General features: G+C 39.0%; 4 protein-coding genes across 8 annotated transcripts; 2 read left to right on the forward strand and 2 right to left on the reverse strand.

Annotated features, from left to right (window-relative positions):
- Positions 1 to 900: 900 nt before the first annotated feature.
- Positions 901 to 8,734, reverse strand: LOC126590972 (uncharacterized). Of its 3 annotated transcripts, XM_050256500.1 has the most exons (10): positions 8,488 to 8,734; positions 8,060 to 8,382; positions 5,882 to 8,029; positions 5,465 to 5,618; positions 5,246 to 5,328; positions 4,574 to 4,830; positions 4,036 to 4,122; positions 3,093 to 3,192; positions 2,723 to 2,933; positions 901 to 2,623 (listed from the first exon to the last, which is right to left on the reverse strand). In XM_050256500.1, the coding sequence occupies exons 2-10, from the start codon at positions 8,279 to 8,281 to the stop codon at positions 1,434 to 1,436; spliced, it is 4,452 nt and encodes a 1,483-aa protein (XP_050112457.1). In that variant the 5' UTR covers positions 8,282 to 8,382; positions 8,488 to 8,734; the 3' UTR covers positions 901 to 1,433. The 3 variants fall into 3 exon arrangements, with proteins under 3 accessions (XP_050112457.1, XP_050112455.1, XP_050112456.1); XM_050256498.1 differs by having other exon boundaries at positions 5,882 to 8,382; XM_050256499.1 differs by having other exon boundaries at positions 5,882 to 8,382; positions 8,484 to 8,734.
- Positions 8,735 to 11,406: 2,672 nt separating this feature from the next.
- LOC126590973 (40S ribosomal protein S24-1-like) lies at positions 11,407 to 13,699 on the reverse strand. Its single transcript, XM_050256501.1, has 5 exons — positions 13,514 to 13,699; positions 13,344 to 13,385; positions 12,782 to 12,952; positions 11,844 to 11,930; positions 11,407 to 11,643 (listed from the first exon to the last, which is right to left on the reverse strand). The coding sequence occupies exons 1-5, from the start codon at positions 13,586 to 13,588 to the stop codon at positions 11,605 to 11,607; spliced, it is 414 nt and encodes a 137-aa protein (XP_050112458.1). The 5' UTR covers positions 13,589 to 13,699; the 3' UTR covers positions 11,407 to 11,604.
- Positions 13,700 to 14,840: 1,141 nt separating this feature from the next.
- On the forward strand, positions 14,841 to 18,729 carry LOC126590974 (uncharacterized). Of its 2 annotated transcripts, none has more exons than XM_050256504.1 (2): positions 14,841 to 16,494; positions 18,215 to 18,729. In XM_050256504.1, exon 1 carries the CDS (start codon positions 14,893 to 14,895, stop codon positions 16,486 to 16,488), a length of 1,596 nt encoding a protein of 531 aa, XP_050112461.1. In that variant the 5' UTR covers positions 14,841 to 14,892; the 3' UTR covers positions 16,489 to 16,494; positions 18,215 to 18,729. The 2 variants fall into 2 exon arrangements, with proteins under 2 accessions (XP_050112461.1, XP_050112460.1); XM_050256503.1 differs by lacking the exon at positions 18,215 to 18,729 and adding an exon at positions 16,655 to 17,067.
- Positions 18,730 to 21,706: 2,977 nt separating this feature from the next.
- On the forward strand, positions 21,707 to 23,782 carry LOC126590975 (uncharacterized). Of its 2 annotated transcripts, none has more exons than XM_050256506.1 (3): positions 21,707 to 21,960; positions 22,278 to 23,046; positions 23,220 to 23,782. In XM_050256506.1, the coding sequence occupies exons 2-3, from the start codon at positions 22,372 to 22,374 to the stop codon at positions 23,514 to 23,516; spliced, it is 972 nt and encodes a 323-aa protein (XP_050112463.1). In that variant the 5' UTR covers positions 21,707 to 21,960; positions 22,278 to 22,371; the 3' UTR covers positions 23,517 to 23,782. The 2 variants fall into 2 exon arrangements, with proteins under 2 accessions (XP_050112463.1, XP_050112462.1); XM_050256505.1 differs by having other exon boundaries at positions 21,708 to 21,988.
- The last annotated feature ends 75 nt before the right edge of the window (positions 23,783 to 23,857 follow it).

Below are 23,857 nucleotides of genomic sequence, written 5' to 3' on the forward strand. Positions count from 1 at the left end.
CTCGAAGCGGACGTGAGTTACGTTAGTTAGTTAGTTAAGGTGTTGTGTCTATCATTTTGATTATGAGAGAAACTTAGATAGATTCATAGATTGGGTACACAGTCACGGTGCTTCCCAGCCTATTAACACAAAGTCACATGTTAATCTCACTTTACATGGCTTCGTGTTAATAGACAAAAATGACATCGTGATGGTGATCGTTCGATTAAGTCTTTCTCCTTGATCACAAATCCAAATTTCATTTCCAAGTTAAAGTAGTTTAAAATACTGATTTGTTTAAAATATAGCTTGTTCTATAAGGCATTTTACAATAGTTTAAGTGACTATGATATATATATATAAGAATCAGGCAACTTGAATTTGATACTTATAACACTACTACTACACTAGCATGGGTTTAATATTGGCATCACATTCAAATTTTCGGCCTACTGTAGGAGTGTTATTCCTGTACGAGTTCAATATATTGGTATCACACTTACTTTTTCCGAGCTACTATGGAAGGCCTAAGGGGTTTTATTAATGAAGTTTTTTTTTCTTCTTCAGTATATTTCATAAACTAACCTTGATTATAAGAGCAGAGATTCAAACTCAGATGTATGAGAGACATCAACTTTGGCTATTCTACTCCACGTGATTTTTAGTTAATATGAGGTTTTAGAATGCCAATAAAACTTTCTTAAATAAAAAGGTAAATGATGAAACGTATTACGAAGAAAATTTTACCTTATCACATATTGAACACAATCATGTGTCTCATTGCATGAACAGTCTATATACAAAAAATAGCCGCATTCTACCGGTGATGCTTAAGAATCTCTCTTCACTACGAGTTTTTAGTGATACCTCTGTCACAGTGAACAAAAAAAAAAAACTTTCAAAAACGAATGGCAAGAGATCTATACAAAAATGATAGGCTTTTTTTTTCATGGTTGAAGCAAATGAATCGTTTGATAATACAATGAACACCAGGAGGCCAAAACTTATACGAACCCACCAAAGCCATAAAATCCTAAAAAGTCCGGTAATTCTAACTTCTGTACTTTGCGACCCCGAAAATGGGAGTGATTTACGCACACCCTTTTCAGCTTCTGCACACTCCTCTTAAATTGGGCCATTTGATTTTCCATTGATTTGTTCAATCCGGCGGCTAGAAAAATAGAGGCGTGCGGAAGGCGAAAAAAATAGCATGCACGAAATCATTCCCCGGAAAATAAAACTATATATTTACTCCCCAGTTTCCAACAATGGGAGAAGCATGGCTTGAAGCTCTAAGTCTTAAGGAACCAAAAACTGTATTGCTTTCTAACAAGCGATAAGATCAGTTTTCAACCCTTTGCCAAAATACTTCTACTACTCTTTCGCCGTTGGAGACTCTGCTGTTACGGAAAAGCCTCCTGCTTTTACTTCTGTCAGTATATCGAAATACGACATCACCTAGCCTGGTTTGATAGAATAACCGCCTCTGAAGTACCCCCAACGGATGCGCAGTGAAGAGCCACAGCAGGGGTATTGCTCGAGTTGCACTGTGTGGGACTTGTATTATCAACCTGAGAATTGAGTTCTGATTGCTTTACGGATATTGTGTTCTGAGACTCCTCCGGGGTTAAGTTCAAATCAGTAACCTCCAGGGAGTCGGCACGTCCACATGTAAGATGAGAATCTCTGTCAGCTGGAGTGGATTCAACTTTATAAGTGTTGCTCCGGTTGCCTTCAAACCCATGTGCAACTTTATGAGTGTCGAGCCTATTGCCTTCAAACTCATCTGCTTTCTGGTGAGACAACAGGGGAGTCGGGCTTAGTACATCTCTGGCAACCTTGCTAGGTTCGGTCACAATTTCAGAGCCATAACACTTGATAGATTCTGGATGCACATCAACAATCACTGCAGGTGTATGCTGAGCACCAGGATGGTTATATTCCGGTGCACAAGTTTCAGGCATCTTTCCATCTGGGCAGGAAATAGATCCTGAAACCTGCAAATTTTGAGAATCCTGATGCTTAAGGTCGCTTGCCTCTTGAGATGCCTGAGTTGTAGTCTCTGAATCATGGCAGACAGTAGTTTCATCAGGAACTTTTGCTTCATGTACCATGCTCTGCAACTTAGTGGCATTTTCAGTAGAGCAGCAAATAGATCCTTCGTCATGAGCAACGTGATTCTCAAACGCGTCATCTTCTATTCTGACCTCGCAATCAATTTTTTCAGTGACCTCCCTGGAAGCAGAAAGAATCTTTACACGAGAGTCAGCGGCATCAGAATCACTATGAAGTGATGTCAAAGATTTGCTTTCGACTTCAGGCACGATATGCTGGCCTTGTTGGGTGTCCTCTTCCACTGTGGCTACATCAGGAACTGAAGCAGAACTCTGATATTCTTTGACCTCCTCAGTCTGTTCATGAACGTCACAAGTTGATTGAGGAGGAATGCTTTTCTCCTCCAGATTATCCTGAGAAACACCACAGATATGCTGTGTATTGGATTCAAAATCAGCAAGTTCATCAGTTGCCTCGTTTCCACGGGGTGCTGATGCTTCACTTCCAGACGCAGCCAAACGTTTGTCATTAGTATCACATAAAACGTCTTGCTCGAGTTGCTGATCCTCAAGTTTGGTGGACCTCACACCTACAAGAGCAAATACAGCGTAAGTCAGCAGGAAGATACAATTGACAGAAACAGTGTGCCAAACCCACACATGCTCATTTCTGCTGATTTCCTAAATACCTTCAGCGAGAATCATATTTGCTTCTGGTAAGTGCTTCGACACTGGCTTCTCTAATATATCTACACCAGGGAAAACCAATACATTCATGTTCTTCATCCTCTGCTTGCTTGATCCTTCAAGGGGCTTAAAACCAAAAACAGAAGTCCATATTTCTCTGAGTTCCAAGATTGCTGGTATAACCAATCTTTCAACATTCAACGAGCCGAGAGCCTAATCGTGGATCAGAAAAACGGCACAAAAGAAATAGAAAGTTAGGGATCAGTACACAGTGAGGACACAAAAAGATTCTTCTTAAAGTTATGAAAGTGTAAGGATAAGAAGAAAAAAAAAAAGAAGCAAAGGCGTCTTTGAACTGAACAATGAACATACAGATTCGATTCCAGTTAGAAGCCGACGGCACATTCCTTGACGCCTATACATATAGCGCGTCCCAATAAATGGCATCTCTGCTAAATAGTTCCCATGGATCCTGATCGACCAAGCAGTAACGTAGTGTCAGAACATAATTGCATAAAACACAAACTCATAAAAGTCATTCTACTTGCTTAGAATTACAACTACGTATAACCCAATCCAAGAGAGGATTTACGAATCTCTACTAATTAATAAAACACTCATTGTCAACCAAAATCCTTTGAAATTACCAGTTTAACCCTCTAATTAAAACAGAACATGAATAAGAAATATGGAGCATAAATGTAATTTCACACAACCAAATTTTGCTATTTTTTTTTTTCAAAGCCTCACCTACATGTAATCCTAACATATCTCTAATTTAAAAAAAAAAATTAAAAAAAAAAATCCTACTCCCATATTATCTATCACTCTCTTCCTCTCTCCTATTTCAAAAACAAAAATAAAAAATTTTCAAACACACTTTGTGTGTGCCCATATGCTAGTAAATAATAAAGAAAGCAAGGGGAGCGGGTTTTAAAGAATGATCACAACCATTATTTTAACAGTAAATCTTCTAGCCATGAGAAGATGAAGGGAAAGTTTGACTTCTTCTGATTTTTTGCTTCCAAGTTAATTGGGTAGGGAGAGATGGAGCAGCAGAAAATAAATTCCAATCAAACTCCAATGGTCCCAGAATTTCCTTTATTCAACAATAGAAGTCCCTATCAGCATTGAGCAAATAGAATTCTGAACCGGGCTAAACTGCTACTTGCTAAAGTTATGGTTGGAAAGAAAGACTCGAAGAGACATCCCAAGTTTTGGCATCAATTACAAGAAATATAGCTACAAAATCGATACATGGCAATTCAGAAACTGATACTTGCATTGATTAACTGTGATGTAGGCAGTAACATACCGGATGGATGCTGCTGATATGATCTCATCACCTCTCTCTAGAATTGCAGTTAAGAAACCACTATAATTCAGTCTGCTAAAATTTGACCTGGATAATTGAAAATTATAAAATCATTAATAAAAGTATATATTTCTACACGTTAAAAGTGGTGAAGAGACAATTTGCAATATATGGAATGAAAGATTCTTTCAAACTTGTTTGAATGCAAAATATACCCACATAGAAGATAAAAGGACGAAGTAAATTATGTAGAGCTCTCTACATAAAATTAGAAAAACATGATTAGAAACACAAATTGATTTTCATATGGTCAAGCACCAAAACTTTACCTAGGTACATAATTCTAACATCCACCACCTTGAACTCGAAACATATTTATATTATTATGACCATCAAACATGTTTGCAGTGAGATACTGCACACCGTCGTACTTATTCCAAGACAAAGACATTATACTAAGTCCAAACCAATTAAAAGTAGTTTGGTATCCACATAGACATACACACACACACAAAACTGCAGATTAAAGTATGCTTACCCACGATTATACAGAATATTATGAATTAAATTGACTCCACTTCTGTGGTCAACCATAGGCAAAAAACACTCATCCATTATTAAAAATGCAACAGCCAGCTTGGAGTTGCATTCAATTAGCTTTGAATCACAACCATCCGTCTGTGGTGTGTCACAAATAGAAATTGAGCTGATATCAGATCGGCGAATCAGAGTCAATGAAAATCCTTCTTCAATTTCTTGCCTCACTCCAAGAAGCATCTGAAGACTCGCAAATAACTGCCATGACAAAAACATTATGAATTACATACAAATGGCGACAATAGAAAATGGATAGAGAAATTGATCAAAAGAATTTCTCTGGGATCTACTTAGAATTAAAACTGAAAAGAGAAAACAACTCAAATTCATAAAACATTTAAATCTGCATGCATTGTTAATAATTCCTATACATGTAGATGACGCTTTGTAAGCATCTCTTTAAAACTAGTGTAAGCAATCTTCCTACAACTGAAGCATTAAGAAAAACTGTCAAATCTTTTAGCCCCTGTTGCATGCAGATCCCGAATGCATGCAGCACAATATCATTTTACTACTATAAATAGTTCATGAAACTACAGATGCATGCACCAAAGCCCACACAAATATTGCAATCCCAAGCTAATGTTACAACAATAGATCACAAATGTAGTACCTCTTGACAATTCTTCCCACAGAAGGATGGACCATTGAAATCATCATTTACAGCATCCTTTGCCTGAATACAGGATTGGTGAACTAAAAAGAAAAGGTTTTTTTATCAGATTTTGCCAAATGTACTGAATTTGGGTAACACAGATCAAATACTAATAACATTAAGGGAAAACCAAATCTAGCATGGAAAACGAAAAAGGATAGAATGTAGAGTTAATACATTTTTCCTCACACACATGGCAGGTAACTAATGCTGACGCTGCTAAATTGTCAGTGTCAGTGTCAATGCCATTGCTTTCGCATATATTACCGCCAAACATCCCACAAAATTTGCATGAACAATATACACAATGCCAATCACCTGAGGGGAACTTCTGCAAAATATAAGAATAGAGTTCTCATCTGCTTCAAAACAAACCAGAGGTATAAACGATCTCCAGTTTCTAGGCATATCAAAATGCTTCCAGTTAATTCTCAGGACATCCCAGATTCCCACTATGCAATTAGTTAATGTGATACCCCAAGGGCACTGTATATTTACAACAGTCTTAGAAGGCAGAATGGGCAATGATAAAATGGCGATATAAATGTTTATTCATGTAGTTAGAACAATTTATAATTGGCTCTACAAACGTACCTTTATCTCTAAACAATTTTGGTGGAATGTTGATGGACAGCCATCACAACAAATCAAGTCCCCACCATCTCCACAGATTCCACACGTATCATCGTTTGGGTCTTCCCTGTTAACACCCACAAAATGAAATCCCCGACGTTCATATTCATCCTGTTTATTCCATGAGTCAAGCAGGCATTGCAAAAGTGTAGACCCTGAGTCTACATATATATGTTTAAACGGCTCAGAGTAATCACTTTTGGCGTGGGTTACAAACTTCGAAATTGAGATTGTTTCTCCACAGCAACCACAATGAATTCCATCTCTTGTAATGTTACCCTCAAGAAGCACCTGTGTCTTTCTCTTGTTCATGTACTTCACCTTTGAATTAAGTGATAGTGTTCCCAAATCAATCATCCAGGCAAGTACTGTTCTTTTCCCATCATATGGTACATGGCCATCATTATCTGAATCCGCATTATCAGAGTTCCGAACCAACAGACCACATCGCTTTCTATATTTTGTCTTATGTAAACTTCGCCTTCCCTTGCACGCTGCACGTGCTGAATCATCCTTCTCAATAAGTAAACGTTTCCACTTGAATGGCCTACCCAATTTCTTTTTCTTTTTCTCTCCAATAACTCCATCCACTGCATACCCGCCCTTTTTCTTCTTTTTCTTTTCACTAATCCCGCCCTCCATTCCATTTTTTCCCTTCTTCCCTTTCTTTTTCCCCACCCTTTTCACAATTTGTATCCTTGCTAGCATGTCAATTTCCTCCGGTGGAATCGGAGTAAATTTGAAGCTAGGCTTACAAAATTCGGAATTATTTTCACCATTTTCACAACGCATTTTTAGGGTTGTGTAAGCCTTGGTGACTGACCAGTGAGTCTGTCCTGCTGGAGTTACATACACTGCATCCTTGTAATCTCTGCCATTCCTAGGCCTATATTGAATGGTCCAACCTGCACGCATAATTAGATCCACTATTTTATCTCTCACCAACTGTTTTTGCTTACTTCTGGCGCAATCTTGATCCTGACCCTTGTGCTTTATTTTCCGTTCTTTATTTCCCTTCTGTTTCTGTTTCCGTTCATTATTTCCTTCTCCATCCTCACTGTCCTCATTCTCCAAATCATTTCCTTTTTTATCCCTTTTAGCTGGAGAAAAGGCCTTCACATCAAACTCTTTCCCAATATTCCTCCTTACCAGATATGAACTGTTAGTTGTCATATTCACTTTAATTCTTTCTCGTGATCTCAAAACCATATTGCCTTCATTAGCAAGCTTTCCTTTCAAACCCACATTAGTCTTTTGCACATTAAATGGTCTCTTGTGCTCCAATTTTGACTTCTTTCTCAACGGACCAACCGACAGATCACTCTCTTCCGTTTGTACCTTCTTAGGTCTCCCACGCTTACGTTTCAGTAGCACGGCACCTGAACCATCACTTTCATTCTTTTCCACCTTGAGTAGGCCCCCTCGCTTTCCTTCCAACTTCTTTGCAAACCGTTCAACCAACTGATCACCCCCTTCGTTTTTAACCTTGGAAGATTTCTTGCAAGACCCATCACTCCCTGCCTTATCACACACCCCATTCACCACAACTCGTGACCGCAGAACCCTAACTGTAGTTAGCACTTTACTATCCACCTCATCTTCCTTGACCCTTTTCTTCTCAAGAGCATCATTATCAATTTCTTCGCCATTATCAACCTGCCTCCTTTTCTTCCCAGTCTCACCTACTCCCACATTTTCACTCTGGCCCAACAGAACAACCCCTTCATCTTTTACCTCACTACATTGCTTGTCAGACCCATCACTTTCTCTACTTTCGGCATCCAGAACACTATCACTCACAACCTTACCACACCCTCCATTCACCGCTGACTGTGACCACAGAACTCGACCAACAACTTGCACTTTACCATCCACCTCCATTTCCTTCCTCCTTTCATTGTTTCCCTCACTACATTGTTTCTGAGACCCGTCATTTTCTCTACTTTCCGCAACCAGTTCCCCATTGCTCACCTCCTTATCGCCCCCTCCATCCGCCGCTGACTGTGATCGGAAAACCCGCCCAAAAATTCGCACTTCACCATCGGCCTTTTTTTCCTTCACCCACTTTTTCTCAACACCCTCATCACCAATTTCTTCACCATTACCACCCTCATCACCAATTTCTTCACCATTACCAACACACCTCTTCTTCCCACTCTTAGCGGCTCCACCATTTTCACTCCCACCCTCCTCGCCACCCTCCCCCACAAATTCTTTCTCGGGTTCCTCTGCCCCGCCCGAAACCAAATGCCGGGTTTTCTCCCCGCCGGAATCCAAACCGCCCCGCTTCAACTCATCCCCTTTCTTTTGAACACCAATTTGCTTATCCCTCTCACCCCTTACCTTCCCAGATCTCAACATCTCTCACGATACACCCTAATCACAGAAAACCCACTTCAGTTTTGAACTTGATTACACAAACCCAACAGCTAGAAAGCTCTTCTCTCAAGAATTAACCCTACCTGTAACCAAAAAATTAAAGAAAATATTTACATAAAAATATATGCATACAAATATATATATATATATGGAAATCAGTGAAATGTTTTGAGCGTGTACGGACTGACCAGATCACCAGCCGCGACAATGGGTTGACGAAGGTCCCAGTCAATGCAAAGTCACGGGGGGAAATTCTGATGCCTCTCTCACGAGCACGTGCGCGGCACGTGACCCAAAAGCTTCAGTGGTTCAGCCATGGCGCTTTGTGAAATTGGGGAAGAAATTAAAGGAGAGAGATTCTTGATAGAGATACGGAAGCCTTAGGGGACTTGCAAGCTTTCCCTTTGCTTTTTTATTTTTTTATTTTTTTATTTTTTCAGGGGTGGTTTTGTGGTTTTCCCTCCATAAATTACAACAAATTGGAAATTTCTGTTTTTATTTAAATATTTTGTTTTTTGGGTGGGTGGATGGTATTTTTTTGTCACATGGGGCATAAGTCCTTTTCTCACAGGACCTTTTTCTATTGATTAATTGATATCTTGTTTTGCACCGTTAATTAATAGGAAAACTAATAAAAATAGTCTGAAAACTTTGAGTTTTAACGATAAGGATAAAATAAAGGGTAAGATGAATAATATCAAGATTGACTTTTTAATGTAAAAATGTGGTTTTTCTTTAAAACAAACAGTACATGAAGATTTTCATAATTGATATCTAAATTGTACAGATTTGTTTATTTTAACATTCGACTCTTCAACTTACCATATTATCTCAATTTACAATGTTAATTTTTCTTTTGTTGTTAATAAAAGTTTACAATAGTCACTTAGTATTATGATTTATTGGTATTCATCTTTGAGTGAGAGATTTTAGATTTAATTATCGCTAAAGGTGAATTTTATGGAGGTTCATTGAGGCCTACCCTAACTTCTCTTAGTGTAAATAATAACGTTTATTAAAAAAAAATTACAATGCTTAATTAGTTTTGATAATTATCTTTATTTTGGGTTTTACTCCATTTATTGAAGATTTGAAGTAACGTCTGGGATCTTATTAATTGGTGAAATTATATTAAATAGATTTTGATTTGTTATTAACGTAGGAATCGTTTAAATTTGCTTTTAAAATGACTAAAAACATTTTTTGTGAGGTAGAGTAAGGACTCGTTTGGATGTGCTTCTAAAATAACTAAAAGCACTTTTAGATAAAATATTTTTTGGTTCCAAAAGCATTTAAAGTGTTTTTTGCAATAAACACAAATTATGTGATTCTTCCAAGAAGCACTTTAAGTGGGTTTTCAAGATTACTTGCATCTTTGCTAAATATTTATTCTAAAAATATTTTCACCAAAAACGCTTTCAATTATTATAAATGCACATCCAAACGAACTGTAAGTCATTCTAAGTCCGAACGAAGTCAAGGACATTGAAAACTTGTGTTCCTAACTTGACCGAAAGACTTGTGAGTTTGTTTGTTTATGATTGGGTCGACAATGAGTCGCAAAAAACAGTTGGATCCTGTCTTGTAATATGCGACCAATGGATTCTGTCACCCACCAACCAACAAGCCTAATAGGGGCAAAGCTTAATTAGCAAAGTAATCCTACAAGCTTTGTGTAAAACTTTCCTTTCTCTCGCCGTGAGAGACCTTCCTTCTGTGTGAGGGTTAATCTCACCGATCTGTATGAGTGGTTCTCAATCTAGTCCAATTCCGGTGCCGTCAATCCTAGCTTTGACTAGGATTGGTGGGTTTTCTTTTGTTTCTTTCTCCTCTTCCATCCGCTGTTTTATTCTCTGGTTTTATTGGCTGATTTGCCTTCTTCTCTCCCTTTTGTCGCCTCTCATCCAATTTCCAAGTTTCAGCCACCCTTTGCCATGATTTGTTGTTGTGTTTCGAGTTGGTGTGCTTTGATCTGATGCTTGCATTGGGTTGGGTGCTCCTTGCATCCCCCACCTTCTCTTTGTTATCTGCCTTTGTTGGCAATGTTGCTCATGGACTACCATGAGCTTCTTTCACTTGGCTGTAGGTTCTCTGGTGTCTGTAGCTGGGAATTGGCTGCTGGTATCGATGAGGTGAGGCTTTGTTTGGGGATCGAATTTGGTTGGATCGACATGCACGTCTGCTGTTTTGGTAGTTGCAGCGACGGTTATGGCGGAAGACGCAGCGGCTCCGGTTGTTTCTGTGTTTTCTTTGTTTTGGTCTCAACTTTGGTTGCGCCTCTGTTGTTTGTTTGTGTTTTTATTTTTGGGCCTCTGTGTTGTAATGTTTGTTGTTGGTAATGCATGTTACCTTTGCTCCAAAAATTAAAAAAATTAAAGACGTTGACATCATGGTTAAGGTAAGTAATCCGTTTTGTTTGGCCGGATATGGTAAGTAATCTTAAGATAAAATGGTAAGTGGTTCAATGCAATAATCATGCCTTTAAGGACATAGCAAAATGAATAACCGAATGGACTATGGATAGAAAAATAGCAACATATTGACATTTTTACTTACTTGAAAACAAAACGTTGAAAATGAAAATGAAAAATATAATAATTGAGAATGCGATCGACTACTCCTTATTCAATCGAATTCATCATGGTTCATGCATGCAATACGAATTGCATTTTGAGACTTAACAAATTTTCTTTATTTCATGCCTCGGGGAGTGCTTGACCATCGAGCTGATCATGCACTCTCCGAAAGAAACAAGCCCCATTGTATTTGAGTATCATTTAAGCTTGTGTGAGCACAACTTTCCATAACCGGTTTGGCGCTCTCACAAAGAAGCAATGCCCAACTGGTTGGTTAGACACTCTCACAAGGAAGCATGCCCGAGAGTTGCAAAGGAAAGGAAATCTCGGATGTTTAGGTAACATCCGAGATTTCCTTTTCTTTGCAAGGTTGGTTAGGTAAGTGCGTAGGAATTGGCTATTCTAAATTCCAGACTTCCCCCATGTTACTAACACATGGTACTAGAAATGAAAACATGCAAGTTCATTTCCCTCCCGTATTCTGAACATCTCAAACTCATTTCCCTCGTTCCAAGTAAATAAACATGCGAATTGATGGTTTAAATTTCGTTACTGAATAATTAGAACATACATAACATTCCGCAACTCATAAAACATCATAACGTGTTTGATGAAATTAAAACATCCCAAAATTTCATGCTCGCTAACAAAAGAAAATAACAAGATGCAGTTAGGCTGATGACACAGAACCCTACTGCGAACACATACGATCCCAAAACATGCAGAAGCTCATTTCTTCTTCGCCTTGGCAGCATCACCGGCCTTTGTCTGCACATATAACATTTGAAAATGTTAAACCAACTCAAGAAAACATCAGGGTAAAACTTTTAGCTGAAAACGTTGAAAAGGTTTGATAACCAGTGTTTCCAATTCCAGGGCGTACCAACTGCTTAAGGTAATACATTCCCTGACCGTACGGTCACATTTTACTAGCACTAACCAGGACAAAACAATAACAATATTCTTACCTTCTTAACTCCACGAATCTTCTTGGCTCTGTTCTTCCTTTCCTTGAGTTGTTTCCTTGATTTTTCAACCTTTGTATCCAGTCCATTCTGCACAAGTAGCCAAGTTTGAGAGATAACAACAGACAAATATATGTGTGTGTGTGTGTGTGTACAAAGTATATATGAGTATGTTGAGAGAGATCTCAAAATTTATAAGGTCAAAGAGACAAGCTTTGAGAGCCATATGCATTTCATGCCAAACAAACGACAGATTCTTTGACCGAAAGATGCCTATAGACTGAAACTACACAGTATCACAAATCAGCAAAAGGAATACCAAAACCCGCTTTTGTAACATTGCAAGCAATTGTTTAAATCAGCACCCCAATTATGGAACAATATAAATATACGGAGAGTGGCGAAAAGAAACATTATACTCAACGATATTAAGTAAGAACCCACTCTAAAACCATGAATCAAATACTGACTAAATCAGTGAACTTAAATAGACAGATGAACCTCCTCCAACAGTTAATGAACAACCTCAGAGAAATTTTGTATCAAGCTCATTCCAGAGAACTGCTATTTTTAAGATCCTGTTTCTCTCTCTTAGTCTCATTTCTGCCAGTTCCAACCCCAATACGTATTGGATTTGTTCAAATCCAACACCATACAATGGAACCGGCCATACCAGATAAGTATAAAGGGAAGTCTTTAAGGGAAGGGGATCCCCATTTTTCAAAAAAAAAAATGGGGATATCCTCAGGACCGTTAGATTTGGCTTTAATGAAATCCTGTGGTTGAGATTATGTGGCCTGTGATTTAATCACTTCCCTTAAAGGGCCTGAAGTATAAAGATACATTTAATGCACATTTTGAATGACTACAGAGGTTAAAAACAGATATTTGCCAATATGCAAGCACCACATAATGGGATGGGAGCGAATAAGATAAGTTACCCTGATCAGCCTGTACTTGGGCTCGTACTTCTTGGCATTCTCTACTGAATCATAGATCAAACCGAAACCAGTAGACTTCCCCCCTCCAAAATGGGTGCGGAACTTGAATACGAAGATGGCATTTGGGTCCCTCACCTCGTACAACCTCGCAAGTTTCTCCTTCAACTCCGCCTTCATTACGAAAAGAAACAGAAACCCATTTCAATCAACACTTCTTTGCCCCATTATTACAATTGTACTTCTCCCACCTCTCTAACAAAACCATAAAATCCATAAAATAAATAGATCTAGCAGCAAAACAGTCCTAAAAGAATTGACACAGAACCGAGCGCAATGACATTCTAAGATTTATAAAGCTGACCCCACTTGGTGGGAAAACGCTTTGTTGTTGTTGTAGTAAAACAGTCCTAAAAAATTGGACAAACCCATGATTTCAAATTATATATTTTCAAAACCAATATCGAAACCGTACGCATTTCCTATTAGCGAGTACAACAGCATCAAATATACAGAAACAATTCCCCATTGAAAGAAACAACAAGCTCGAAGAAAGAAACCAAACCTTTGAGACATTGGGTCGGCCAGGATGCAGAACATCGATGACCTACACATCAAACCCAAAAAATCACACAGCAAAATCAGCCGACCAGGTAAAAAACACACATCTGGGTAATTTTCTATGTCCTTTTTCCTGCATTTTCTAGTTGACCAAACAGGGAAAGTAGTACTCACGAATTGCTTTCTGGATAGAAGGCGATTGGTCATGAACTTCCTCGTACGGATCGTCACTGCCTTGGTATCCGCCATGGCTCTCTCTCTCTTCTCTCTCTCTGCGCCTCCGCTCTGTGTTCGGCTGGAGACTGTCTGTGTGAGAGGTTTGCGCGTTTGAGGAGGAGGGGGTGATAGGAGGTTTTTAGGGTTCCGGAATTGGACTGCGCATCTTTTATATAGCGGTAAAGCCCATCTTCTGAAATGTTTGGGCCGATCCAAACCGTAATGGTATCTCCGGCCCAACCGTTTTTTTGGACTTTTTTCTTTTCTTTTTGCAAACATAATCTCAAAGATATTTTTTTTTTGGTAAAGAACATAATCTCCAAGATAAGACTTCATCTAATCGAAATTGTTTTTTTTTAATTATTTAAAAAGAGGACCAGCTGGTGGTTTCGTCCACCACAGTCCACCTTTTTGGAGGTCAAGAAAACTCGCGGAGACATTTCAACATCTCCTGACCACCATTATGCGATTCACCATCATAAGGAATCAAACCCAAGATGTGTCATGTGGAAAACATACCTGGAATTTGTTCTCAACCACTAACCACTAACCACCCCGTGATGGTTATCTAATCAAAATGGTTGGATCATAACAAGAGTGATGAAAATTGTTGATGTTGCAAACTTTGAAGAAAATAAAATTTGAGATGTTTATATTGTGCATAAGCTATTGATTGAGATTCGAAAATTACTTTTGAGACAGTTATATTTTTCAAATAGGGATGAATATGGATTATCGGTCTTAAGAAATGTTTACCAACACTACAGAAATGAGAAAATCATATATGGTTGAATATGCGTTTGGGCTCATGTCCACACACATCGGCCGATAACCTCTAGCTTGCTCGTGGACAATTATTTTTACACTACTCCAATTGGATGGTGGTCTTTTATACTTAATGGTTTCAACACGTCAGAAATGAGTTTGAGCGATCGTTGGGATGTAGACACCCATTTTACAATCTCATATACGACAATTGTTGAAGAAATAATAATTTTCCGTTGAGTTTATCAAACAGGGAAAAGGATCCCGTGATGATCCTTTTTTTAGGGATCCCGTGATCGTGACATTCATCGTATATCGTGCGGTCAGAAATCATTTCAAAATTTAAATTTTAAAGTTCAATATAAATAGTACCTAACGAAAAATTACTGCAATATATACGATGATGTGGAAAGTGCTTGTTGGGCCAGAGCATTTTTTAGGCCCATAAACTTTGGAAGACAAAGAAAAGCCCAGCCCAAGTATTTTTACTAATATTAGACTTTAGTACCAGAAGTTAGATTTTGGTGTCCAAAACAGAAATTTCATTACCGACCCTCTTCCAATTTTCTCTGATGGGGAGGCCATCATCCACCATCCACATACCGGAGAGACGAAACCGTTCCGATCACGAGAACGGCCGGTACCCACCGCACTCCGACTCATCCGGCGACAACCGCTACCAGCGTCGCAGCCCCAGCTACGAAAACTACGACCGCTACGATAACCGCCGCCACCGAAACCCCTCTGGAACGCCCCCTAGACGAAGCCCTAGGAGCAACGGAGGAGGCCCGGAATCCTTGGCTCGGCGTCGCAGCCCCAGCTATGAGGACTACGAGCGGCACGACAACCGCCGCCACCGAAATCGCTCGGGCTCGCCTGATTACCCGAACCCTAGACGAAGCCCTAGGGCTAATGGGGGGCCAGACTCTCTGCCGAAGAAATTCGGGCGTGGCGGGAACCGTATGGACCGGAATGGAGGACGGGAGGAGTCGGAGGACTCCGACGAGGAGCTGAAGGGGCTGCGTTTCGAGGAGTACAGGAGGCTCAAGAGGCAGAAGGTGAGGAAATCGGGGAAGTTTTGTATTTGGGAATTGACGCCCAGCCCGCCTAGGGTTGAGAACGATGAGTTCGAATTGGTGGGTAAGGCTGATGTGATTTCGGAGCGGTATGGCGAGGAGGAGAATATTGAATCGCAGGACAAGAAGAAAGAGAAGGAGAAGTCCGAGTCTGAATCCGAATCCGATTCTGAATCGGAGGATTTGAGGTCGAGGAAAAGGAAGAAGAGTTCGGGTTCGAAGCGCAGGAGTGGGAAATCGAGGTTTAGTGATAGTGAATCGGAGAGTGAGAGCGAAAGTGATGATGAATCGGATGAAGAGGAGGATCGTAGAACGAGAAAGAAGTCGAAAAGTAGGAATAAGAGAAGCAGGAGCAGAAGAGAAAGGAGAAGAAAGAGGAAGAGCAGGCATAGTAGCAGTAGCGAGTTGGATGAGAGCGAAGACAGTGAAAGTGAGGTTTCAGATTCGAAGAAGAAGAAGAAACAGCGAAAGTCCCGCAGTCGGAGTAAGAAGAAAGAGTCGGAAACTGAAATGGAGAGTGAGATATCGGACTCGGAGAAGGGTTTGGATTCTGAGGTTGATGCCAATGCTGCTACTTTAGTGGAAGAGGAGATGATGAAGGATGAGAGTAACGTGGAGGCATTGAAGTTTAAGGAGATTTTCGAGGCCCAGAAGAAGTTGTCATTGGACGATGAACTAGTGGTTGGGCCAATGCCGTTGCCTAGAGCTGAAGGGCATATTAGTTATGGTGGAGCTCTGAGGCCTGGTGAAGGTGATGCCATTGCACAATATGTTCAGCAAGGGAAGCGTATTCCGCGGAGAGGAGAAGTGGGTCTTTCGGCTGATGAGATTCAGAAGTTTGAGAACCTTGGGTATGTAATGAGTGGTAGTAGGCACCAGAGAATGAATGCCATTCGTATTAGGAAGGAAAACCAGGTTTACAGTGCTGAGGATAAGCGGGCTTTGGCCATGTTCAACTACGAGGAGAAAGCTAAGCGCGAGCACAAGGTCATGGCAGATTTGCAGCGGCTGGTTCAGCGGCATATTGGGCAGGATGTCGGACCTACTCATGACCCTTTTTCCGGGAAGGAAAAAGAGATTGCTGATGCTTAGTTTCATGTATGTTTACTTTTATCTGAAATCTTGATTTCTTTTCTCTCTTTCATGAATTATGTCATGTATGTTACTAGTTGATTTTGAGCAGTATTGAATTGGATGCTTTGGTCTGTTAACATCTAGTATTGCGGTGCTTAAAGAAATTAGCTTTTTATCATGGTAGATATCAAATTGTGGAAACAACAAAGCTAGTGATTGCATTCTCAGTTCTCAATTCATGCAATCTCCGGTGTTCACTACTGCAAGAAGTTGATTCTCAAGATTCTAGCAGTCACTTTTGTGGTTGATGTTTTTGAGCTTCGGAATGTTTATTCGTTTTCTTTCCCTTCATCTTGTTGGAGTTTAATAGGTCTAATGTATATAGAAACTGATGACTACTTGCCACATCTTGTTGGAGTTCCGTATAGATTTTCGTGTGATGGCAGAGACTTTAAATGTTTAGGAAGGAGCTTGTACTTATTTTGAATTTGACAAGTCATGCATGAGGAAGAACTGAACTGGGGGGATTTCAGTACTAAATATGTAATGGCTGAACTATGAGTAGATATCTGTTTAAATTTTTGTTTCCTTGGTGAATGAGACAGAGGCAACCTAAAAAGCTGAAAATATCAGGCATAGATAGGTACTTACAATTACGGACATGTAATTGGTGTATCGAATGTATGTGGTTGATGTAGGACAGAGTCGGGCAGCAGAATTTAATGGCTCAGCAGAAATGAAAACACTGACAACATAAACTAAAGCAATAATAAAGGATAACTGGAATCACTCCAGGGGCCTCTCACCAAGAATTTTGGCATCTCTCAAATAATTCCATCGCAGGATAAGAATTCCAATCTTTGGAAAACCAAACTTTTCTATTCATCAACTCTTCATTCCTTTTGAATACTTAAACCTAAAGAACCCAGGAAAGTAAACTTATTATAGGATCTAATCCAAGATAGAATAGGAAATCTGAAGACTAAAACCCTAAATATTAGAATACTAAAACACCCATTGATTTAGGAAAGCCACCGCTTCTGTTCCGCATCAGTAGTCGGTCATATGTAAAAGTACCTCCGATTAGAAGCCAAGTACGGGTACTTTCAATTATGGACATTTTTTAGGTATATCAGAATATATGTAGCCGGTCATACAATCACTTATTCACAACCTCCTGTGGGGCATAGTTTTCATTTCCCATCTCATGGAAAACTGTATAGACTTCTAATTAGGGACATGTAATAGTAATAGTGTTTAAGTACTTTGTCTATGAGTTTTTGTTTTTTGTGTGTCTTTCTGCTCGAGTATACACAAGTTGCCATGACAGTTTGGTTTAGGTCAAAGAACTCTTAAGTTTTTTGCAGCATGGTCTGTGGTGTATTGGTGTTTTGGAGTTCATATTTTCATGGAGCTTACTATGGTTTCTGTGCTTTTCTTTCATATAACTTTGACTTTCCGGTCTTTGAATAGTTGAGGCGGAAAGGTAGGTTGGTTTTGACGTTTACGCTGTTTACCTCATGTCTTTATTTATGTACTCTGTTCAAATGAAAAAAAATCATATCATATCATATCAGGGTTCTCCTTGAAATTTCTCGCTCTATCAAGAAATCATGTTGATATGAACTCTTGTTTCAAAGAATACTCCGGAACCAGAATTCTTGACATATTTTTACATCCGATGCTATATTTTTCTTGACCAATATGTAATATGTATTCACTTGTTTATCTCAATTGTATGCAGTTGGAAGTTATGGTCTGCTTATGATACTGGAAGGTCTGGCCAATACCAAACCTATCTGAAGTTGGGAACGCCCGCAGAATACAAAAGCCGGAAGCATACTATCGGATCACAAGTTTCTTGCGCAACAAGCACCACCCCAATAGCGTGGGGCAAGGTGAGTTCGAGCATGCTAACTGGGACTTCGATGATAGGACAAAACAAACACTTTGGTGGAGATTATGAATTGAAGCTTTCAATCTTATCGCACAATACGAGTAATCACCGTTCCTCGATAGCAATTAAAGCTTAATGTAAGAATCTCGTCTCGAAGTGAGCAAATTCGGAAACATCACCGCTGTATTTGACGACGGTGGAGACTTTTAAGAATACAGAGGAGATGGAGTCGGATTTCTGAGTCGAAGGTGACTAAGAGTTTCATGTGTGTAATTTTGCTTGGATGCTCATCATGTATGTAACGATGCTTACTTGGTATCATGACACAACTTGAATAGTAGGATATTGTCTCGGTTACTTTACTTTTTTCGCGCAGGAGGTTTTCGAACTCTGAATCTAGCCTATTCTTATCCGTCATTTAACCCACCGTCACCGTTGGGGTTACATTTCTTCTCCTTCCCTCCCGCGTTCACCTACTCTACATCACCACCCATGCATCAGATTCTAATCGCAGAATGCGATGCCTGGGATTTCAGAACCCGGCCGATTGTTCTTCCGGTTTGATTCCGAAACCCTCCGACCTGAAACCAGCTCGCCGGCGTCCACTTCCCTAGTCCCGAAACATCAAATCCGGCTACCCGTCTCGAGCGTTGGAACTCGATGCACACGAGAACTCGATGCACGGAGCTGGGACCTCGGAAGTGGATGCACATTCATCGTACCGGTAAAGGTAGAAAAAGGGTCGTAAATTGCCTTTGATTACATACAGTAAATCGTTAATCCCTTTTCATCGCGCATGCTCTATAGAAAGAAAACGAGGAGAGAGACAGAGAGAGGGAGGGAATGATTAACTTTTTTTCATAAAAATTGCTGCTCTCTTAAGTAAGATGGAAAAATGATTGCAGACAACATCTTAATTAATTTTCTGGTAGATTGAAATGGTCTCTCATTTTTTTATCAACTTTTTTGTAGGTCCATCCCTTATTCTAGCATATCTTGACTAGGTTAGTTCAGTAGGTTTGTTCAAGGTGGGGCAAACCCTTCACCAAGTCGTCAAGAAACCCTCTCATTTTCATATTTATGACCCAAAAAAACGACATTTCAATATCGTCATCACCTCAGTATAAGTTGAATATGACATCTTCTTACTGAATGTCTTTAGAGTTTAGACATATTGGTCAAGTGACGCGTTATGAACACCATATCAATATCATGTTATCGGCCCATCTTTTAATAGAACATGTGTCATGTCTAAAGAAAGAGAGTCGAGCCTAAAATATCAGGGGTATGAGTATATACTTTAACCGCTTAAGCTATAATCTGTTGTGTTAAACACAAATTAATCATTTCCCCAACATCCATAATTATGATGATAATGGATTGTTCTGTTCCTACCAACCAAAATGCCTACAAAAAGATGAACATATAGTGGAGTGGAGTATGTAATCCTTGGCTTAAATTTCTACCCAAAAAGCAAGAGAAAAGTATGGGTCTAAATTAAAATAGGCAGTTTTGGCACAACATTAGGGAAGGCTTAGGTCTCCTGCGACAGCTGACAAGTGGTTTTCGTCAAGGAGGCAGATTGTCTGCACTTCTCTTATAATGTCCTTCCCATCTCCTCCTATTTGTGCGGTTACGGTTAAGTCACGTTAATATTTTATATTCATATTATTTTTTGTCTTATTATCTTTATAAAAAAATCAATATAAAATGTTGACGTAGCTTAACCGTGACCGCACAAATAAAAAACGATGAAAAAGACATTATAACAGGAGGGCAAACAATCTGCCTCCGATCAAGGGCAATCTTGCCTACAAGTTCATTTTCATGCCCCATCCTAGACCCTTCATTTTCCTCTCCCTTAGGGCTAGACCCTTCATTTTCCTCTCCCTATGACTGCTCTTAAGTAGGCATTAAGTATTATTATTAATGGCTCGTTACGAATTGCTTTTAAAATGACTGAAAGCATTTTTTTTGAAAATATTTTTAAAACCAATCTTTAGTAGAAATGTAAGTGAATCATAGAAAAATACTTTAAACGCTTTTGGAACCTATAAACATTTTCTTTAAAAGTAATGTTAATCATTTTAAAAACAATTTCAAACGAACCCTAAGAGATTTTTACATAGCAGATTGTTGTCTTCTTGTAAGTGTTACAAAAAGGGGATATGTTGCATTTAAGTTTATACACGAGGTATGAAAAGAATCTTACACACAATCGAAAATAAAAATAGATTGTAAAAACTAAATAAAATAGTATATGATTATGCTTTTTGCTGTTGGAAATCATGGATGGCGACAACAAATTGAAACCAAAGAATTAAAATGTTGGCATAACAAATGTATCACATCGATTAAATGCGCATTGCCATAAGCATGTAAATTTAGCATTATGTTGTCTCTTCCTTTTCTTTTTTTTTTTCACTTTAACAGAACAACTTTTGATTTTTGTTGTATTTGCTAAAGAAACATTCTTTGTCTCACTTGACAAGGTGAGCAGGTGACAACAAATTATGGAAAAAGTTCAGAAAAAGGGGGGAAATTCTCGCAAATGCCCTTTTGAACTTTCAATTTGGTAATTGAGTTCCACCAATCTTTTGAAAATGTCGTCAAATGACTCAAATCTGTTAACTTTTTTCGTCAAATTAAGGGTTATTTTCATCTGTTTAAGTGGAGAAAGAAGAAAAAGTGTGATGTTTCTTATTATAAACGGCAGGTTGACACATTTTAAAAATTAATAAAAAGAGTTTGAAAACTTTGAGTTTTTACGATAAGACAAAATAAAGGGTAAAGTAAATAGTACCATGATTGACTTTCCGTTAAAATTCCCCTCTTTTAAAGATTATGAAACTCGTAACCAAATCGAAAGTTGTGAAGGCAAACTAAAACAAAATCATAAGTTGTGAGGCATTGATGAAACAAAATCATTAAGTTTGTGAGGAAAATTCAATTGTTGGTGTGTTTTTTATTTAAGCTTGAATACACCGAAATGATTACATTGCTCTAGTCAAGTTAGAGTTCTGAATATCTGTTGTTTGTATTTTCACCTCAAAAAATGCAATGCATGTGTAATATCAATTATGAGATTTTTATTGTATCCGAAACACGATTCAGTATGTCTTATGTTATTATACAAGTGGAATGAAATTTTTTTTTAAAATTTTTCTACTTATACAATAACATATGATAATACGAGCACACTAAAAAAATCTCTCGTTGGTTAAAAGGGAAGAGGGGAGGGTCCCATTTATGATTCTTTCAGTTATGGACAAAGAACGAAAGAGTGCCCCAATTGGCCATGAATGAGGGAGGACTTTTTTGTTTTTTGGTCATTTGTGTAACGTAATATGTAAACCCAAACTTTTTCCCAGCAAAATCCAAACCCTTTTGCAATTTTAAGCACCCCCTTTCTTTTTCACTTTATTCTCTCTCGAATCTCTCCCCATGTGACTTCATCTCTCTCTGTCAATTCAGTTTTTCAATTTCTTATCAAAATTCTGGTTCTTTTTCTGGACCTCAAAAGGCAAAATCCCGGATAAAGAATGAACAACTTTGAAGCTGCAGCTTGGAAAATCTGAATGATGGGCGCTTAGGTTCGTATCAAATTTTGAATTTTTGAAGGTAGGTGTTCTTTTCTCTTTGGAACCCATTTTTCTGCTGCCTGCATTCTTTCATTTCACCTCAAATTGCATGCAATCGGACTGGCGGACACACTGTTCTAGCTAACTAGCGTAATTTGTCATCCATGTTGATTGGTGGAGTCATTTTCTCTGTGTAACCCATTTTTCTGCTGCCTGCATTCTTTCTTTGTCACCTCGAGTTCTTGGCAAAACTCGAAACGACCTGATAGAAATTAGCCATCTTTGTTTTCTTAATAAATGGCGATATTCTAAACAGCTCTAGTCCACAGGGAGGGAATTCATACTTCGGTGCAAGAGGACGGACACGCTACCTGGTCAACTGGCATAACTCACGTCTGCAAGTTGTTATCTTTTCGTTGAGTGATGCTTATGATGAGGGACTTCCCTTCTTGTTTTGGTGAAAATGGTGTTCAAGTTGCAGATTTTTCATCATCATCTTCTTCCTCAAGAGCCACAAAAGCTGCCCAGAACTTGGTTTCCTGCGTCTACCAGTGCAAATTAAAGGGCAGATTGTGTTTGATCACTGTGACATGGACCAAGAATCTGATGGGGCAAGGCCTCGCCATTGAAATCGACGATGCAGCCAGTCATTGCCTCTGCAGAGTTGAGATTAAGCCATGGATTTTCTCCAAGAGAAAAGGGTTGAAGAATTTGGAGGTGGACTCTACGAAAATTGACATCTTTTGGGATTTAACAAATGCCAAGTTTGGTTCAGGACCTGAGCCATTGGAGAAGTTTTATCTAGCTCTTATGTTTGATCAAGAAATTGTTCTGTTTCTTGGGGACTTGAAGAAGGAGGATTTCAAAAGCCCTGCTGGGTCCAATTCCAAGTCCAAACACAAATTCAAATCCAAATCCAAAACCACAGCCGAATTCGTTGCAAAAAGAGAGCACATTTGTGGGAAAAAAATTTATGGAGCAAAGGCACAGTTTTGTGATTTGGGCAAAACCCATGATGTGAAAATTGAGTGTGAAACTGCAGGTGGCCTCCATGAGGCATATCTTGTGATCTGCATTGACAGCAAGATTGTATTGCAGGTACATTTTCGAAATTAGGATTCAGTCAATCAATATTTTGTGCGTTACAAATAAGTTAATGGGTGCCTGCCTAAGTCGTAAGTGGGCATTGACCTAAGTTGAAAAACAAAGTATCCACTCACGAAACCAGAAATATAAAATTATTTTATTGACCTAAACATTTCGTGATGCAGGTGAAGAGGTTGAATTGGAAGTTCAGAGGCAACCACACAATTGTGGTAGATGGGATGAGAGTTGAAGTGTTTTGGGATGTGCACAACTGGCTGTTTGGGAATTCAATGGGAGACGCAGTTTTCATGTTCCAAACTTGCCTTGATGTTGCTGCAGATGAAAGCAAGAAGTTATGGACTGGTTTGCCAGTTCTGGATCCTTCTGTGTTCACTTGGTCTTCTTCCTCTGAGCAGTTGAGAGAGAACCAGTTGCAGGATTTTGGGTTCTCACTGGTTTTGCATGCTTGGAAGAATGAATAGAAGTAGAAAAGCAAGAAGTTATGTTTTCAATTTTTGGGGTTTTACAAATACTTGGCGCCAAAACCTAGCGTAGTAGCGTTCTAGGATTCATACAGTCGACCTCACTTAGTAGAGTAAGGTTTTGTTGTTGTTGTTGTTGTTGGGGTTTTACAAATACTTGAAATGAAGCCTATGTTTGTGGTTTGGCAAATAACCTTATATATACAAAGTATGAGTCTTTACTCTCTTCTTGTTTTATATCAACATAATTGAAGGACATTGAATTTCGCTTCCGACTCTCTTTTTCTCAACTCTTTTCTTTATTTTCGTTATTGATTCTCCTTTAGCAATTTCATATCGAT

Source organism: Malus sylvestris, chromosome 11 (assembly GCF_916048215.2).
Source record: "Malus sylvestris chromosome 11, drMalSylv7.2, whole genome shotgun sequence".
NCBI lineage: Eukaryota > Viridiplantae > Streptophyta > Magnoliopsida > Rosales > Rosaceae > Malus > Malus sylvestris.